General features: G+C 47.5%; 1 protein-coding gene across 1 annotated transcript in view; it reads right to left on the bottom strand.

Annotated features, from left to right (window-relative positions):
- The window catches only part of LOC134543223 (monocarboxylate transporter 2-like), a 77572-nt gene that overhangs the window by 4241 nt on the left and 52081 nt on the right, over positions 1 to 21250 (bottom strand). The window contains exons 5-8 of the mRNA XM_063388126.1: positions 11610 to 11778; positions 6269 to 6433; positions 5173 to 5452; positions 4414 to 4588 (exon numbers count right to left, since the gene is read on the bottom strand). Coding sequence (XP_063244196.1) covers positions 4414 to 4588; positions 5173 to 5452; positions 6269 to 6433; positions 11610 to 11778 — 789 coding nt within the window. The remainder of the gene's footprint in view (positions 1 to 4413; positions 4589 to 5172; positions 5453 to 6268; positions 6434 to 11609; positions 11779 to 21250) is intronic.

Below are 21250 nucleotides of genomic sequence, written 5' to 3'. Positions count from 1 at the left end.
TACATTAAATACACACTGCATCGAATTGGAGATTGAAAGTCAATTATTTTAACAAAAGAGCAGGATTGTTGGAGTTACATTGTGAACAAATGCTGGTATTAGCAATTATATTAGCAAATTGTTATATTAATAGGTCTGTGCACAAAGTAAAATGTTTATTTTATTAGTGGGAATAACAGTACCTGCTGCAGTGTATATGACAACCTTGATCAAGATACATCATTTCAGATTAAATCGGCTACGAATTTTTCAGCCTTGGGATACTCACTCCTTTATGACCTGCACATTTGGCAAATGTGCAGGCATTTACACATTTGTTATCATCTGGATCTAAACTTAGCCGTGCATCAGGAAGTCAGGGGAAACCACTTAGGTATTGTTTATTTCCTAATGTAAATATAAGTTAACCTAAGAGGCAGGTTATAGGGCTAGGAATAGCTATACTGGCATGTGATTGATTACTTCGTCATATTATTGGCCTACTTTAATAAAAGAGAAGAAAAAAAGCTGACCAGGTCAGCATCCTGAACTTGCATATCCATCTCTGTGAACCAAGACCCATCACATTATATTCCAAATATCAAGCAAACGTTTATGACAGGTTTGGTTATTGTCTTCAGTCATTCCATGCTGTAACACATTGATAAACTTCAGGAAGTAAAATTATAGGTCAGAAAATTGGACAAATAATTAAAAATAAACAATGAGATGAACTTAAAAAAGAGCAGAGCAAGATCTATCTGAATAATTTGACTATAGCACCAATCTGTCTTATTTCCCATTTAATTACTGCGAAACGTCAGCACTAATTCCAATCACATTTTGGTTAACCCTTGCACATTTCTTCAGTCGTAAAAGTGAATTCTGAAGCAGAAAACTGGTGGCCGTTGCCAGCAGTCGCTGGGTTATTTCAAGGTTTTCAAGGTATTCCAATCCCCCATCTGTTCAAACATGTCGTACATTCATAATGACAATTTCGGTTTTCTATTGTTCATTAAATCACTTGACGCAAATGCTGAGATGATTTGCAGGATGATACCTCACCCATGCACCTGTGTTGGGAGGGAGGGATCCACAGATCTCCTTCATTGGGGATGACCACAGCGCTCTCTTACCAACCCCGACCATAGCGACCTGGCAGAGGTACTGTCGGGAGATGATGGGACGAGACCTCACCCATGCACCTGTGTTGGGAGGGAGGGATCCACAGATCTCCTTCATTGGGGATGACCACAGCGCTCTCTTACCAACCCCGACCATAGCGACCTGGCAGAGGTACTGTCGGGAGATGATGGGACGAGACCTCACCCATGCACCTGTGTTGGGAGGGAGGGATCCACAGATCTCCTTCATTGGGGATGACCACAGCGCTCTCTTACCAACCCCGACCATAGCGACCTGGCAGAGGTACTGTCGGGAGATGATGGGACGAGACCTCACCCATGCACCTGTGTTGGGAGGGAGGGATCCACAGATCTCCTTCATTGGGGATGACCACAGCGCTCTCTTACCAACCCCGACCATAGCGACCTGGCAGAGGTACTGTCGGGAGATGATGGGACGAGACCTCACCCATGCACCTGTGTTGGGAGGGAGGGATCCACAGATCTCCTTCATTGGGGATGACCACAGCGCTCTCTTACCAACCCCGACCATAGCAGCCTGGCAGAGGTACTGCTAGGAGATGATGGGACGAGACCTCACCCATGCACCTGTGTTGGGAGGGAGGGATCCACAGATCTCCTTCATTGGGGATGACCACAGCGCTCTCTTACCAACCCCGACCATAGCAGCCTGGCAGAGGTACTGCCAGGAGATGATGGGACGAGACCTCACCCATGCACCTGTGTTGGGAGGGAGGGATCCACAGATCTCCTTCATTGGGGATGACCACAGCGCTCTCTTACCAACCCCGACCATAGCGACCTGGCAGAGGTACTGTCGGGAGATGATGGGACGAGACCTCACCCATGCACCTGTGTTGGGAGGGAGGGATCCACAGATCTCCTTCATTGGGGATGACCACAGCGCTCTCTTACCAACCCCGACCATAGCGACCTGGCAGAGGTACTGTCGGGAGATGATGGGACGAGACCTCACCCATGCACCTGTGTTGGGAGGGAGGGATCCACAGATCTCCTTCATTGGGGATGACCACAGCGCTCTCTTACCAACCCCGACCATAGCGACCTGGCAGAGGTACTGTCGGGAGATGATGGGACGAGACCTCACCCATGCACCTGTGTTGGGAGGGAGGGATCCACAGATCTCCTTCATTGGGGATGACCACAGCGCTCTCTTACCAACCCCGACCATAGCGACCTGGCAGAGGTACTGTCGGGAGATGATGGGACGAGACCTCACCCATGCACCTGTGTTGGGAGGGAGGGATCCACAGATCTCCTTCATTGGGGATGACCACAGCGCTCTCTTACCAACCCCGACCATAGCGACCTGGCAGAGGTACTGTCGGGAGATGATGGGACGAGACCTCACCCATGCACCTGTGTTGGGAGGGAGGGATCCACAGATCTCCTTCATTGGGGATGACCACAGCGCTCTCTTACCAACCCCGACCATAGCAGCCTGGCAGAGGTACTGCTAGGAGATGATGGGACGAGACCTCACCCATGCACCTGTGTTGGGAGGGAGGGATCCACAGATCTCCTTCATTGGGGATGACCACAGCGCTCTCTTACCAACCCCGACCATAGCAGCCTGGCAGAGGTACTGCCAGGAGATGATGGGACGAGACCTCACCCATGCACCTGTGTTGGGAGGGAGGGATCCACAGATCTCCTTCATTGGGGATGACCACAGCGCTCTCTTACCAACCCCGACCATAGCGACCTGGCAGAGGTACTGTCGGGAGATGATGGGACGAGACCTCACCCATGCACCTGTGTTGGGAGGGAGGGATCCACAGATCTCCTTCATTGGGGATGACCACAGCGCTCTCTTACCAACCCCGACCATAGCGACCTGGCAGAGGTACTGTCGGGAGATGATGGGACGAGACCTCACCCATGCACCTGTGTTGGGAGGGAGGGATCCACAGATCTCCTTCATTGGGGATGACCACAGCGCTCTCTTACCAACCCCGACCATAGCGACCTGGCAGAGGTACTGTCGGGAGATGATGGGACGAGACCTCACCCATGCACCTGTGTTGGGAGGGAGGGATCCACAGATCTCCTTCATTGGGGATGACCACAGCGCTCTCTTACCAACCCCGACCATAGCGACCTGGCAGAGGTACTGTCGGGAGATGATGGGACGAGACCTCACCCATGCACCTGTGTTGGGAGGGAGGGATCCACAGATCTCCTTCATTGGGGATGACCACAGCGCTCTCTTACCAACCCCGACCATAGCAGCCTGGCAGAGGTACTGCTAGGAGATGATGGGACGAGACCTCACCCATGCACCTGTGTTGGGAGGGAGGGATCCACAGATCTCCTTCATTGGGGATGACCACAGCGCTCTCTTACACCCCCGACCATATCAGCCTGGCAGATGTACTGCTGGGAGATGATGGGACGAGACCTCACCCATGCACCTGTGTTGGGAGGGAGGGATCCACAGATCTCCTTCATTGGGGATGACCACAGCGCTCTCTTACCAACCCCGACCATAGCGACCTGGCAGAGGTACTGTCGGGAGATGATGGGACGAGACCTCACCCATGCACCTGTGTTGGGAGGGAGGGATCCACAGATCTCCTTCATTGGGGATGACCACAGCGCTCTCTTACCAACCCCGACCATAGCGACCTGGCAGAGGTACTGTCGGGAGATGATGGGACGAGACCTCACCCATGCACCTGTGTTGGGAGGGAGGGATCCACAGATCTCCTTCATTGGGGATGACCACAGCGCTCTCTTACCAACCCCGACCATAGCGACCTGGCAGAGGTACTGTCGGGAGATGATGGGACGAGACCTCACCCATGCACCTGTGTTGGGAGGGAGGGATCCACAGATCTCCTTCATTGGGGATGACCACAGCGCTCTCTTACCAACCCCGACCATAGCGACCTGGCAGAGGTACTGTCGGGAGATGATGGGACGAGACCTCACCCATGCACCTGTGTTGGGAGGGAGGGATCCACAGATCTCCTTCATTGGGGATGACCACAGCGCTCTCTTACCAACCCCGACCATAGCGACCTGGCAGAGGTACTGTCGGGAGATGATGGGACGAGACCTCACCCATGCACCTGTGTTGGGAGGGAGGGATCCACAGATCTCCTTCATTGGGGATGACCACAGCGCTCTCTTACACCCCCGACCATATCAGCCTGGCAGATGTACTGCTGGGAGATGATGGGACGAGACCTTACCCATGCACCTGTGTTGGGAGGGAGAGATCCACAGATCTCCTTCATTGGGGATGACCACAGCGCTCTCTTACCAACCCCGACCATAGCAGCCTGGCAGAGGTACTGCCGGGAGATGATGCACTGCTCGCTGGGGCGCACCACCACGACGCCGAAGCCAACGCAGCCCAGCGTCGTCGCGAACCCCAGGAACGTCTGCATGAGCACCAGCGCGCTGTCCTCTAAGCCCTCCTTGAAGCCCTGCAGCGCCTGCAACACCGCGGCCACACCCGGCAGTCAGATTACGTGAGGGGAGTAATTATTCCCATGTATCGTTGAAATGACTTTTTGTAACAGGTAAGTAAAAAAAAAAAAGAGTCCGTGTAACTCAGTACATGTGATAGAACTGCAACTTCTTTGACAATTCAAACTCGTAAGTATATCGTAAGGGGTAAATAATTTACAGAGAGAGAGAGAGAGTGAGAGACGAACTCTTAGCTGATGAAGCGAACACAATCACACACACTTTCAATATTAAGTTTCCTTACACCATAGCAATAAGTGGCGGTAATAACAAGCAAAAAAAAAAAAAAATTCTGTGGAAAATAAAGGTGTTACCCAAATTATTCTAATGAAGTAGGTAGTTTTGTTAGAGTGAACAAATTAACGGTGGTTGTAGAACATAGATTAATTAACACAATTTATAGCTCAGTGTTCTATCGTTAGTACTTTAACTAATATTTTCGACACAACCGTTGTCCAATTCCAACTTCAAAGACGTGGACTATCTAAGGTCGTGTCTCGGCACACCTGCAGGTGAGCCAGGAACCAGAGGGTCTGGAGGCGGGACTGACCAGGTAGAAGAGGGGCGTGTACAGCCCCAGCGCCGCCGTGGCCGACGACAGCAGCAGCATCTGCACGGCTCGCACGCGCAGTGGAGAGAAGTCGAGCAGTGGTGGCTTCTCGGGCCGGCGACCCTTCTTCTCCTTCACCTTTTTGCGCTGGTTCTTGAGGTGCAGGATGGCGCGACGCTGCGGGTGGTACAGCGAGGCGCTGCGGTACAGCGCGCCGGCGAAGAAGGCCAGCGACAGCAGGCCGGTGACCGCCTGCAGCCCGAGCCGCCAGCCCAGCTTGCTGTGCGGGGCACCACCACACCACCGTTACACCACCGTCACACCACCACCGCCTTCAACAATCTGGCCGCGTCCACCCAACACACATCTCCCACGCACGGGCGTCAAGTTTACAAACCCTTTTCATCAACTTTTCACTATGTTCCATGGCACAATAGTAGTAGCCCATATCACATTCGAGTGTAAGGAATGCAGTATCTAGTAAATAAAATATGTCCTGGTAATGAGTCGTCACGATATATTTTACCCACATGCAGCCATTCGCACAGACAGTTAGAATAATCCTTACGGAGAACTTGAACTTGTATGATAATTCTGAAAGTGATCACGACACTGCGGTTTTGATACATATATTTCACGATGCGTCACTATTATGGAAAAAAGGGGGAGATGGAAATGTTATTGAAATACAATTATTTGCATGAAAGTGAAACTCAGGGCTGAATATACTGGCTTCATCCGAATGTGATCTCCATGACTTGTGCCCGACAACAACCGGTCATAGTTAAATAGCATTTAAATATATTTTCTGCAATCATTTTTCCATTGCCTACAACAATCAAGGACACCCAGCAGCAAGCACTAGACCCATGCACTCACTGCGAGTGTGCTAAGTTGAATGTGAGTGTGCTGAGACTACTGTAAGTGATATGGTCCACTGTGAGTTTGCAAGGGTCCTCTATGAGTGTGCTTGGCCACTTTGGAAATGCCGAGTTCACTGTGGCTTTGTTAGTTTGCTGCGAATGCCTCAGGTCCACAGTGAGTGTGCTGGGTCCACAGTGAGTGTGCTGGGTCCACACACCCGGACAGCACTCACCCGACGGCCTCCTTGTAAAAGACGGAGAAGAGCGCTATGCCGATGCCGGCGCCCGCCTGCACCACCATCTCCACGAACTCTCGCCGCCGCTTGAAGTAGTTGCCGAGCATGAGGCTGGACGTCTCTCTCACCAGCCCCGTGCCCACCCCCATCACGATGCCGTAGCTGCAACCACACCGCGCCCCGGCAACACTGCAGGCAGTTGCCACTGCACTGGAGACCACAACCACACTGTCAGCTACTCATGCAGTAGTCTCGCACCAGCCCCGTGCCCACCCCCATCACGATGCCGTAGCTGCAACCACACCGCGTCCCGGCAACACTGCAGGCAGTTGCTACTGCACTGGAGACCACAACCACACTGTCAGCTACTCATGCAGTAGTCTCGCACCAGCCCCGTGCCCACCCCCATCACGATGCCGTAGCTGCAGCCACACCGCGCCCCGGCAACACTGCAGGCAGTTGCCACTGCACTGGAGACCACAACCACACCGTCAGCTACCCAGGAAGTAGTTGTTGCTCAAGTGGGAAAAGTAGTGCACTTATGGAAACAATGACAAACACTGAATACAGTTGCTGCTAAATTGTTAATAGCCAGGCAACAATGGTAACATTGTTATCAGCGAAAGGAATTGATGCCACTAAAGTGGTAACAGTTGTGCAACAATAGGAAAGAAATGTTATCAACACAAATATTTGCTGCTAAAGTGGGGAAATTGTGCAACAATAGAAACTGTTAAACAAAATATAGATATTACTAATGGTAACAGTTGTGCAACAATGGAAACATTATTATCTACACAATAAATAATATCTGCTAAAGTGGAAACAGTTGAGCAACAATAGGAAAAAATTTTATCACACAAATATGTGCTGCTAAAATTGGGGAAGTTGTGTAACAATAGACACACTGTTAAACAAAATACAGATGCTACCAGTCTTAACAGTTGTGCAACAATGGAAAAAAATGTTAACCACAATATAGTGGCTACTAAAGAGGTAACAGAAGTTCAACAATGGAAACAATGTCATCTTTACCATAAATAGTTGTTACTATAGTCATTACATTTGTGCAACAATGGAAACAGTGTTATAAATACCAAAAAATAATTTTGATTATGTGGAAACCGTTGGCATCAATTAAGGCAATGTTAACAACAGTGAAAAAAGTTGCTGCTAAGATATTAATAGTTGTGCAACAATGGTAACATTGTTAAGAACACAAGGAATTTGTGATAAAGTGATAGTTCTGTAGCAATGGAAGCAATGTTATATTATCAACAATATCAGCAATATTATCAATGCAAGGAATAAATGCTGTTAAAGGTGGGAACTGTTTTTTAACAATGAAAAAAAAATGTTATAAACAGTGGATACATTTGCTAATAAATTTGTATACTTTTGTACAACAATGGTAATATTTGTGCCAGGATTTGAATCACTGGCAGAAAAAAAAACTAATTTTAAAGCGGGAACAGTTGTGGCAGCAATGCAAACAATGGTAGCAACACTGGAAACAGTTGCTGCTTAAGTGGGAACTGAAGTGACCTAGAAAACAAATTAGGATTCATTATTGGATACTTATTTTTAAATCTTGCTCCTTATTTTACCAAAAAAATACACAGTATTCAATATAATCAGAGAAGTACTAATTTTTCACATATTGTGATTATGGCAAATGCACATCTCTTTGATTAATTTAATAAAACCATCAAGTCTGTTTTTTTTGTTGGTATTTTCAGGAAAATTTCTTTCATATTTACCAGCCGCCCATCACTACGTTGCATCCTACACGCGTGGTTCTAGAGCTTTGTTTGGACAAATTTGGTTTTCCTGTTTCGCCCGGGGCTGCTCCGCTTTACCTGTGAAGCGAGACGGCGGAGTTGTTCCATAAACGCACCTTCGCTTTTGTCTCTGCATTAGGAAGAAGAGAGAGAGAGAGGGGGGGAGATGGAGAGAGAGACAGAGAGAGAAGGCGACGCAAAAGAATAACGCAATTACTCCCCCGTGAAAATGTAGAAGACGAAGGAACAATGGGCGCTATTGTCTGTACGCCGACCCAGGGGCTGCCAGGTGGTTGGTGGGGGGAAGGGGGTTGCTGGAGAGACGAGGCACTATTTTGGAATAGGAGCTGCACCCCCTCTGCCCCGCCAGCCCCCCACTTGCCCGGCGTCTGAGACCACGAGGGAGGCATTACAGCGCATCATTAGCCGTCCCAGTTCCTCCGCTTCCCTCATACACACCATCCCTCACCTCAATGGGGTAACTTCCCCCCCTCCTCCTCTTCCACGACCCACACGGACAGTTCAGTCCAAGGGCTGTTTTCTTCGCACAACTCCATCATGAAAGAAATGTTTGCTCTCCTACTTTTATTAGTCCATCTTTGTCCTCCTCCTGCCTGAACTTTTCAGGTTCTCAGCCACAAGGTAGGCACAAAGTCGGTGCTTATAATTTCCTGAGCAAATTAGATGAAAGCGGTTAGTCAAAGAAAACTGTCTCTTTGTTTGAGTTGGATAATTCAGGCTTGCAAAATCAAAAGAATGTCCAGCCATTTCAAAGGCGTTTTTTTATTTTTTAAATACGATGAAGAGGCAAGTCCGTATCTCTGGAAGCAAAAGTTACCTTGTCGTTGCCAGGGAAAATAGCTTGTCCTTTAAAGTCGAGCATTCTCTCCACGAAGCATGCGAAGGAAACTCGTAGTATTCTTTACACAGTGGGGTTTGGCCGGGTGCTGTGAGCGAAAGCAAAACTTGTAACGGAAATATGTAAAAGAAAATTCCAGGGGAACTATGTTGTGAGTTCTTCTTGTCTTCTGAGGGACTTATAGAAGGCTCCGTAAGGTTTCAAATCAATAGTTTTTTTTTAAAAATGAATTGTATTTTGAATGGATTTGAGTTTGAACTTATAATTTAAAATATATCGTTTTAAAATTTTGAATTATACTCGTCAAAATCAGAGGTTTTAAAAATACTTTGAAAATCAACATTCTATTCGAACTGTCACTTGTGTGGGCTGGCGTTGTTGTTAGATGTTTGTGGTAGATGTTAGTTGGGGTTGAGTGCCTGGTTACACATATACTTAACTAGCTGCAGTACCCAGCGTTGCCCGGGCTGAACACAGGGTGAAGGGAACTGTTTAGAGATCAGCTGTAGTTAGTAATTGTCTTCTTAATTTGAATGTCAAGTGTGCAAAATAATTTATATCACTTTCAGATCCCGACAGACGTTGTTCTGCCATTTTATAGTTATTTACCTGGTCTGTATGTAATCTAGACTCTATAAAGCAACATAGAAAAAAAAAACTGAAAAATAAGGTATTACTAATATTGAAAAGATTCCATTATCTAGCTAATGCTCGGCATGCATTGCCATTCCTCATTCAGTTTTGTTTTGTAATATGTCTCAAGTAGTTACACATATACAAATAATCTATCCATGTCTCTAAATATATATTTATCTCTATCTTCATCTAAAGTCCTATATATCTATGTATCTCTCTATCTGTATTTATCTCTATATGTACATATATACCTCACACTATCTCTATGTATTATGTATGAGGGTACTGATTGCTTCGTTGTTAATATCACACGGGTGTTTTTTTTACTTGTATGGGAAAATTAAGAATGATAAGACATATAGTGCGTGGCAACAATGTTAATAGGCAATAGGAAATAAACTTATGGCGCCTGCGGCATTGTCAACACACACTTTGTACGTGTACTGCATGTTGTATCTAACCCCCTCCAACGCATTTGATTCTAAATTTGACTTTTAGTAAGGATCCCTTATGTTATTGATGATATAATATAGCCTATAGCCTTCCTCGATAAATGTACTATCCAACACTGAAATAATTTTTCAAATAGGACAAGTGGTTCCTGAGATTAGCGCGTTTAACAAACAAACAAACAAACAAACTCTTCAGCTTTATAATATTAGTATAGATGTGTGTTTTTCTCTCAATACGTTTCAATTAACTTATTGAAATATACTGAGGGTACGACGTAGTAAGGACAAACTCTCAGTGTTCTAGAATGGAACCCATTACATAGAAAATCATGCCTAAAAATTCACACGAGATTCCTGTCATTGATTTAGTGGCACCTTATAAATTGTCACTAGCCTGTGATAAATATGCAGTAAGGTATATTACAGGTAGATATTTGTAAACACACACACAAAGAAAAGTTTGCGTGAGGTAGCACTAACGACTAATTAAGTTACATTTTTTTATAATATGATTTCTGGAATTGATATTTTCTTGTTTATAATTAGGACCAGGTCCCTTCCGATGAAATCTCCCGCACAATAACAATCACAGACTGTGTTTTGTACGCACCTCTTGCAAATCAATACGAGAAGCACTATTCCGTAGTTTGAATTAAGCAAATTGTTAAATCAGAAGCAGGCAACATATATTCGCTCCTTCCACGTATCAAGGCTCAGTCACGCATGCCAAGTGGCACAGTTGGTTATTTTGGTTTGTCGTGATTACTATTAATTAAGTATTTTCATGTGTTTACACTCCGACAGCTGTCTTGAATTACTTGTTGGTTCACTAATCGTTGGAGACCGGAAAAATTCGCGAATTCATTTCGCGATAGGCTAAAATACAAATATTTATACCTCGGTGCTGCCTCTGCCATTGGTTCACAACTCACCTGGATGACTCTGGGCCAATGAGAAACACCCAACCAAAGCTGTATTGAATCACAGGCTGCTACGTTGGGACGTCTCAGAAGACAGCAGCCCAATGAGTGGGTGGCATTTGACCGAGTGTACGTAGAACTATGGAGTTCATCCCGCAAGTCATTGAACCCGCGAATTTTTCCGGTCCCTACTAATCGTCTACCAGAAATTCACTAAGCTTTTATTTACGAGCAGTAAAGTGTAACGCAAGTGATATTTTACCGCTGTCAGATAACACACAGTAAATATCTGTTTGAGATAAATTTGAGATGAAACATAACACGCAAGAGAGCTTTAGAAATTAATTTGAAGGAAAATAATAGAAATGAAATCTAAATGAGATAACAAGTTGTGCAAGTGAGACCGAGGCTTAACATGAGCGGCACAACTATGTATTTGGCTTGATGTAAGCTTTTGGACATACGCCATTGCTAAGCACATGTATGTCTGTAGAAGAAAACTACAAAAAAAACCAAAAGACAAAAAACACAAATTAAGCAACAATGGCTGCATGGCGTATGTCCAAAAGCTTACATCAAGTCACGTACTCCCATTGCACAAATGTGTTCGGCACTTGCCGCGATGGAACTCGGCGGGGGAACCTGCCGCACGGGTCGAAGGGGCACCGCCGGGCGGGGACGGCCGCTCACCTGACGATGACCTGGTGCATCTGCACGGCGAAGGACGTGAAGAGGCAGGCGAGCGCCATGACCAGCCCACCCAGCACGGCCGTGAGGCGCGTGGACTTGCGGCGACACAGCGCCACCACCAGCGGCGCCGTCAGCAGCGACACGGCGAGGCACAGCGCGCCCAGCCACGCTGCCGCACACAACCACACACCGCGCTGCACATCACTGCACTACCTTGCACTGTCCTGCACACCACTGCACTAGCCTGCACTAGTCTGCACTGTCCTGCACTGTCCTGCACTGGCATGCACTAGCCTGCACTACCTTGCACTGGCCTGCACTACCTTGCACTAGTCTGCATACTACTCCACTAGTCTGCATACTATTGCACTATCCTGCACTATCATGGACTATCAAAAAACTGGTCTGCACTGTCCTGCACTAGTTTTCACTAACCTGTTACTATCATGTACTATCCTGCACTACCATGCACTATCCTGCACTGGCCTGCACTGTCCTGCACTAGTCAGCGCTAGTCTGCACTATCCTGCACTAGTCAGCGCTAGTCTGCACTGTCCTGCACTAGTCTGCACTAACCTACAGTGTCGTGCTCTCTAGTCTGCACACTACTCCGCTATCCTGCACTACCCTGCACTGTCCTCCCTAACCTGCACTACCTTGCATTATTCAGCACAATACTGCACAATACAATATTACTCCGCAGTATCCTACACTATAATGCACTATCCTGCACTGCTTTGCACCGCACGCATACGATGCAGACGCTTGCGAACTGGAGGATAGGCCTGCTCTGTGATCACTCAGGAAGGTGTTCACGCGAGCACACTGGCGCAGGGACAGGTGTAGTCGAGGGAGAGTTACAAGGAGCTCAGACCACCGCAGATCAGCTGGGAACCAGGGCGACGGAACCAGTGGTCAGATAGTTCTTCTGGTGATGGTTGAGATGGTTGCTGGGCGACCCTAGTCACCGCCATGGGGGATGGTTATGGTGTCTGGGGAGCAGTGGCGGATCCAGGGGGGGGGGGGGGGCACCAGGGGCAAGTTCCCCCCCCCCCCCCCAGAAAAACCAGTGGTCTGCTACATTAATATTGCCGACAAAAATGATTGTTTCTGAAACCAAAAAAAAAAATATTTTCATATAATTAATGAATTTCTTGTAGAATCATGAAATCTGGTGGTTGGATGTTATGTGGAGTGTGAGTAGATTAAATACAAATTTAGTAATTTTAAGACATTTTTTTTCTCTGGCGGCTCTGGAATCCTAGAGGTGAACCTCTGGATCCGCCACTGCTGGGGAGGCCCTGCCGTGACGGCCAATAGACAACTCGACCGAGGACCGAACCAGGCACCCTCGACACAGAGCCGGGAGCCATGTCCACTGAGCAGGTGCGACTGTTATGTCACGTGTAGTTTACACACGATTTCAGCTATAGCAAAAAAAAAAAAAAAAGTGCACAGGTTTTTATAAAAGCCTATACAAGTTTTGTGAAAGACTTGATATTATACTTCCTAGTACATATATTTCTTTCACGTTCTGATAGTTGCTAAAGTTAAGTAATTGAATTTGAAACCAACACAAACTTTATGCTTTGACCCTCGCCGAACACCCCCCACCTCTACGTGGACGAAAATGCCCCACGGGAATAAAAAAGGTCACAATGATTTATCATCGATTTACGCCGATTTTAAAATCAATAGGTTGAAATAGCGAGGTTCTCGACAGTCTACTTCATTAGAAGCAGAGTTCTAACAGCAGGGTAGGTGGTATTATTTTCGCCTCTTTTAGTCTACCACCACCTGAACCTAGTCAAGGGTGTATCTGTGTTAGTGAGGCGGGATGATAAGCGCGACGCTCGCTGGTGCTTCTAGCGCGGTGTCTCCTCTGGACTGGCGCGCAGTCTTCTCGTCGTGCATCAAGCGGCGACCGTGACATTACACGGCGGAGAAATGAAGATAAAGGGGTAATGCAAGTCCCTTGAGTGCTTTCAAGAATTTGTACCGGGTGTTTCATGTCTATAAATTACTGAGAAAACACGTGTTATTAGCCATTTTCAAACTTCTGAATATACAGCTCAGAAACCAAATACGGAACCAGAACTACTGACCAGCCTCAGCATATTATTAAATGCTTTTCGCGAACAGGGAGACAGCGGGGAGGAGGGGGGGGGAAGCGCTGTGCAACAACCCGGCCCGGCGCAGTGATTGGCCCGGCGCCTCCTCTCGAACGACCAATCGATAATGACCTCCCCCTTCCCCCCTCAACGAACCGGAGGAATCTTATACACCCCCCCCTCAACCCACCGTGCGGTCGGACAACACAAATAAGAAGCAGGAGAGAGAGAGAGAGGAGAAGACTGCGCCGAGACAATGCAGGAACGGCGATAGCGGGACCGAGAGAGACAGACTCCGCGGAGGAAGAGTGCGGGCTCGCGCGAGATAAGAGACCGGGATAGCCCCGCGTGTATCTGAAAAGTTCTCGCCGAAACTTCCCGGCGGCGAGCTCCATTTGCGAGCCGTTCCCACGCCGGAGATGCCTGCATAACTTGCTCGCCAGTTTCCGAGCAGCACGGGCAAGGGCCCGAGATAGGGAACGAGCTAGAGCACGAGCTAGAGCACGAGCTAGAGCACGATCTTGGGACTTCTCGGCGAGGGAGAGTTGTGCCAGGCATTCTGCGCGGACAGGAGCAAGAAGTGCGAGGCGGGGCCCAAGAACACTGTCAAGTAGCGATGCCTCTGTTCGACATTCCGGTGATTTGTCCTCAGTAACTTCGAAAAAATACGATTGCGCACATGTATCTTTTAAATTCTTCTCAAACCTAATTTTCCGCTAATCAGGAAAAAAATATCATTTACTGTATTAACGTCTATTACAAAGCTAAGAAAATGTTCGGGAATCGAAACCGAATGAGTAAGCTTCGTATCACGTACAGTAATGACAGGACTTATCTTGGATCGCCGTCGGCTCAACTAAAGTGTACGTACGGCAGACAATGCACCTTTCACACTGATTGCTGCTACCCTGAAGATGGCAACTGCAGTGACGCTTCAAGACTGAAACGCGGCTGCAACCAGCAGGCGCGGCAACTTCCAAAGTAGCTGCACGAGTGGTTTGTCGACCTCGGCAGTAGCTACACGAGTGGTTTGTCGACCTCGGCAGTAGCTGCACGAGTGGTTTGTCGACCTCGGCAGTAGCTGCACGAGTGGTTTGTCGACCTCGGCAGTAGCTGCACGAGTGGTTTGTCGACCTCGGCAGTAGCTGCACGAGTGGTTTGTGGACCTCGTCAGTAGCTGCACGAGTGGTTTGTTGACCTCGTCAGTAGCTGCACGAGTGGTTTGTTAACCTCGGCAGTAGCTGCACGAGTGGTTTGTCGACCTCGGCAGTAGCTGCACGAGTGGTTTGTCGACCTGGGCAGTAGCTGAGGAGGCTCGGGTTCCTGTCCTCCCAGTAAGTCGCTCGACCCAGAAGCCCACGAGTCGTCCAACCAGAATAAATCGTCCGTCCCCGCTCATTGTTGCGCTACTATTATCGCAGAGGACTGCGGCGTGATCGGCCGGCTCTGCGGGCCATAAACAACCCTCCCCCTGCAGATCGGGGCCCCAGCCAGCCCTCCGTCGGGGAGCACATCTCGATGGTATCGCGACCGGTCCTGCACGGGGGGAACTCTGCACTCCCTCGAGCACAACTCCACATAACTCCACCGGCCGCCCGCCCCCTCGCAGGCGGTAATTACAGGCTGGCGGGTTGGCAGCCCTGCCGGGAGCCGCCATTACGCGACGCGCCGGCCAATCACGCTCCACGGATCTGCGACGAAACGCGCGGACGCCACGGACTTTCTGGTTACAAGGATTTTTTCTACCGTTTCCACCGCTTCGCATCATAATGCGTGCTTTGACTGGTAATACTGTTATTATCCATGAATTATTAAGGTTGTGTTTGCTAAATTTATCTGTGAAATCTTCGAAATGTGTTTACGCAGGGTGATTTTTCCAAATGAACGTTTTACTTAAACATGTCGATTTAAAACAGCAAAAAAAAAAAAAAAAAGATGGTGCGTATGTAATGGCCAAAAACATTTAATACATAATCTCTGATAAAAACTGCGTGTTCATAATAACCCTTATGATTTGCTCTTAGAACTCTGAAAATCACTTTATGTAAACAAAGCCAATTATGATTGTTGACATGGTATTCAAATATATCTATGCTAAAAAATATTACACGTAAATTACAGTTTTTACGTTAAAATTATCAAAATATGCTAGTGAATAAGTGCAAAACAGTTAACTGTTTTTAAACATGGACATACGGCGGGGACTCCATTGGCGCGCCACAAAGCGACGATGGAACGAACGATAAGGCGATACGGCGATAAGGCAGTTGATATACAGGATGTCCGTGAAAGACCGCACGTTTTTTTTTGAATCAGATAGAGAATAAATTTCTGAGATAGGAAGTCTTGGCCGATTTTTGATCTGACCCATAGATAATTAGTAGAGACCAGAAAAATTCGCGGATTCATTTCGTGGTAGGCTGAAATTCAAACATGTGTACAATTATGCTGGTTCTGCTATTGGCTCGCAGTTTAACTGGAGCTCTCTGGGCCAATGAGAGACTATCGACCAGAGAAGCGTTTAATCACAAGCTACCCAGTGGAGACAACTCACAATTTAGTACCCAATGAACACGCGTGTTTACTTGAGAAGTGCAGAGGATAATTGAGGCTATCCTAGAGGTCATTGAATCCACGAACTTTTCCGGCCCCTAGTTATAGTTTTCTGGTGGGTTCAGGACTGGGTGTTTGTGACGTCATGCCGTGGAGGCAATGGTGCGCCATTGCGGTATCACCCTGCCCCGGCAAGCACTGAGCCTTCACGGCGCTGCGTGCTCTCACGACAACCAGCAACGGGCCGATGACTCATCTTCGTGATCTTGAACTCATTTAATTAATTTGGTTCTTGTGCTGCTTCGGCCGACAGCAGAGGGGAGCAGGAGGGGAACTCTCGAGTTGAAACAGCGAAGCGAGTTCGGACATGACCGGTGAGTTGATTGCGCTGAGCGAGTTTCGAAGCAGCTCATTAGTCGTGGAGCGATCAGGAGGTGTACCCCCTCCCTACTCTCCCCCCCTCTTTCGAGGGCGTGGCCTCGCAGTAGAGACCGGAAAAATTCGCGGGTCCAATGACTAGGGACTGGAAAAATTCGCGTTTTCAGTGACCTCTAGGATAGACTCCACAACCCCCTACACACTCAGGCAAATGCCACCTGCTCATTGGCTATCGACTCATGACATCTGTCTACTGGAACGTTGCGATTCGATACTTTTTTGGTTGAAACTTTTCCATTGGCTCAAAGTCCTTCAGACAAAGCCAATCACAGAATCAACATGAAGGTACAGTTGTTTGGATTCTAGCATAACGCGAAATGAATCCGCGAATTTTTCCGGCCCATACCAATGACCTCCAGGATGGACTCCACCATCCTCTACACACTCGGTCAAATGCCGACTGTTCATTGGCTGCTGACTTGTGAGTCGTCTCGACTGGGTGGCCTGTGATTCGACACTTCTACGAGTGAGGGTCTCTAATTGGCCCTCGTTACTCCAGATTTACAGTGAACCAATGGCAGAAGCAGCACTAAGGTATACTTATTTGAACTGTAGCATGTCACGAAATGAATCCGCTAATTTTTCAGGTCTCTACGCTCTCATTGGTCGAGGGCGAACATAGGTGTCCAAACTCGCCAATAGCACACATCACCCGGAACTTTGCTTCCACACAGATACATATTTCAAGAGACTGGAAAAATTCGCGTATTCATTTCGTGATGAGCTAAAATTCAAATATGTATACCGTTTTGCTGTTTCTGCTACTGGTTTAATTTTAATCCTGAGAACTTTGGACCAGTTAGAAACCATCAATCAAAGAAGTATCGAATCACAAGTTACCCGGTTGAGACGCCTCACAAGTCAGCAGCCAATGAACAGGTGACGTTTGCCCGAGCGTGCAGAGTATCTTGGGAGTCCATCCTGGAGGTCATTGAATCCGCGAATTTTTCCAGACTCTACATATTTCATAAAAGAACCACCCTCCCCCCTTCGCTGACAGCTGGTGGGCTGTGCACATTGCCTTTCTAAACGGAACTCAAATATTCATGTGAAACCACACATATTTACAAACTTACACTAAACCAATCGTAACACTACAAACCAGTGTTCGCATTAATCCTGGGTTCGGAGTCTTACCCTGGAGTTTTTATGCCATATGTTGTCCGAGTATCTGTAAATTTTCCCTGAATAGCTTTCCAGTATAAATTACGCACATTAATAAATATTAAAAGAAAATAAAGTCCAATTATTGAATATTCGATTATAATTTTCATGTTTTTTTAATCCGAAATCAAAAGTACTTTTCAGCCCTCAGCTAACTCTTAAATGCTTTTCGTAAGCAGACCCCACTCGGATATCTTGAGTAGTTTTGAAATCACGTTGTTTTTCCTGAAGCTTTGCGCACCGTGTGTGTGCCCGGGTGGGCGGGGGCCTTAAGACCTTTAGTAAATAATACGATTGTACCTGTTTTATGCAAATTATGAGAGTAACAATTGAAGATAGTGTTCGCGAGCCGGGAGAGGAGGCTGTGACCACGTGGTGGAGGGAGTCAGGAGGCGACCAGCTGGGGACATGGTTGACCAGCCCAGGTATCAGTGGCGGGGGGGAATCAACAGCCGCTTCATCTGCATGCGGCCTGCCTCCGGCATAACCAGACCTCGACTCGCGTCTTCATCAGCGCGGGCCCTGCTGGTCTGCCCAGGTGTCTGCACTGCCAGTCCACACTCCTCCCGGTCAGGAACTGAGCTGAAGCCTTCTCTCACACACGGCCTGTCTCGGTGTCGGATCATCCGTTACGTCGCAGAACACGGAATTATATAGGGACCGGAAAAATTCCCGGATTCATTTCGTGATAGGCCGAAATTTGTACAATTCTGCTGGTTCTGCTATTGGATCGCGGTTTAACTGGAGCTCTCTGGGCCAATGAGAGACCATCGACCAAAGAAGCGTCGAATCACAAGCTACCCAGTGGAGACGCCTCACAATTTAGTACCCATTGAACACGCGTTTTTACTTGAGATGTGCAGAGGATAATGGAGGCTATCCTAGAGGTCATTGAATCCGCGAATTTTTCCGGTCCCTAGGAAGAAACCTTGGATGTTGCAATTGCAGATACTTTTTCAGTTGGATAGAGGAAAATAAAAACAAAAAGAGAATGAACGAAGATGTCTGCCACGACGCTCAGATGATGGACCGATTGTTTGGACTGACAGTTTGGACTGGCGAGACGCTGTCCACACACACGATCAGTCCGAACTTAGTCGAAATGTCAGTTCGGACTGATCGTGAGTAGGGCTTTTTCTTCTTCGTTTTTTCGTCATTAATTTTTTTTCTTCCACATAAACACGTTACCCGAATCAGCCGTTTATCCGATACAGACCGTTAATACTTGTAAAATATATTAAAAATAATAGTTTTATTTATATATTTATGTATGAAGAAAAAAAAAACATTGGTACCTAACTGGTTTTTTGTTCTTGTTTATGAAAAATACTGACTAATTGGTTGTACAAATTTAAAGTTGAAATAAATTCCCATACTCGTTTGGAGGGAGATCAAGGGAGTCAACTCAGAGTCCACGATAGTTTCGGAGGACCCCTCAAACCCGTCAGCGAATCACCCGCAGAAACAATATCCCGGTCTCCGCGAGAAATGAGTAGGGACCGGAAAAATTCGCGTTTTCAATGACCTCTAGGTTAGTCTCCACGATCCTCTATGTACTTGTGCAGATCACACCTATTGATTGGCTACTGACTCGTGACACGTGTTAACTGGGAAGCTTGTGATTCGATACTTCTTTTGTCGAACGTATTTCATTGGTCCAGAGTCCTTCAGACAAACTGTGTCCCGATCACGGAAGCAGCAAAAAAGGCAAAAGGTATTTGGATTCGAGCCTATCGCGAAATGAACCCGCGAATTTTTCAGGTCTCTGGAAATGAGATAGCACCGCACACACACACACTCACACGCGCTCGTGTTGAAACCCACTGTCGAAGGTAACACGGGTCCCCGCATGTCTGCGAGCGTCACACAGGGATGTTCGGGAGACACGGGGACTGATTGATTAATTCATGCGAGAGGGCTGCTGGGCTCCTGGGGGGTGGGGTGATTCCCTCCCTCCCCTCAAGGACCTACCAGGAGGTCTCTGGCGGCGCTCCAAGCCACTACGTCATGTCCGTCGAGACGCCTTTAATAGCGTGTGGGAACCGCTCATTACTTAGAGATATTCTGCGGCTGACACCCCCACTCCCTCCTCCTGGCTTGGCGCCGTGCCAGCCCACACAGGACCGGCGCTGACTCGGGACACGACTGTCTGAGTTGGGGCAGGACTTCCCCGGCCAATCCCGCCTCGCTCACCGTTTACAATGCCCCAGTCAGTTATTATCTGTCATTTGTTTTAACACAACTCTCTGTCCATCTCTAATTATTAGAGACCGGAAAAATTTCGTGATAGGCTGAAATTCACACATGTGTACAATTCTGCTGGTTCTGCTATTGGCTCGCAGTTTAACTGGAGCTCTCTGGGCCACTGAGAGACTATCGACCAAAGAAGCGTCGAATCACAATTTACCCAGTGGAGACGCCTCACAATTTAGTACCCAATAAACGTGTTTACTTGAAATGTGCAGAGGATAATGGAGGCTATCCTAGAGGTCATTGAATCCGTGAATTTTCCGGTCCCTACTAATTATCTATCCCTCTATCTCTACATATCCATCTAGATCTCTCTAGCTCTCTACTCTATAAACCCATATCTATATATCCCTCTATATCATGCCGCTCTATAGACATGAACATATAAACATCTATGTTATTACCCATATTTTTTACCTGCCACATAAGTGACATAGGTATACAGAAACACGCGCATATTTGAATGCAACGCTTTGTCAAAAATTTCAAAACAATCGGTGAAGAACTTTCGAAGATTTAAGATTTTCAACAAACGATCATTTACATTTCTATTTGTAATGATTTATAAAATATTTTCGATAGTAAAATTACATACAAATTAAATCACGGGGAAAATAACACTAAATTGTAGAATGAAAGTAATTTGGGAAACCACGCGACTGCAGCGCTTGTTTGGAGCCTGTTGGCCTGGCAACGTACGTCATGTGCCTGGACACGGGGAGCCAAGGTGTTGTTAATAAGTGTGATGTTTCTGTTATACTCTGCAACACCCTCGCACCTGTAGCACAGAACTCTGGGCGCCCCAGCAGCGCAGAGCGCCAAACGAGGAGGACGCACAGAGGAACTGGCGCGCCAATTCCCCGTCGGCCGATGGGAAGTTGATGGCGCGCTATGCGGGGTGTACAGGGAGGGAGAGAGAGGGAGGGGGGACAAGTGGGAGGATTATTCCGCGGGATATATAGCGCGCCTGCGCGTTGCCTCCGACAGTCCTGACAGGCGTGCTGGAACAGTAAATGCCCCGTTCACTCTTGACCAGAAGGGGGGATTACCAGGACGTCAGTCACTTTATGGACGTTGGCAAGCCTCATTATACCCTCCACTCTCCTCTTCTGGACGTGAGAGGCG

Source organism: Bacillus rossius (assembly GCF_032445375.1).
Source record: "Bacillus rossius redtenbacheri isolate Brsri chromosome 9 unlocalized genomic scaffold, Brsri_v3 Brsri_v3_scf9_2, whole genome shotgun sequence".
Taxonomy (NCBI): Eukaryota; Metazoa; Arthropoda; class Insecta; order Phasmatodea; family Bacillidae; genus Bacillus; species Bacillus rossius.
This window is presented reverse-complemented; position numbering and strand designations above follow the sequence as displayed.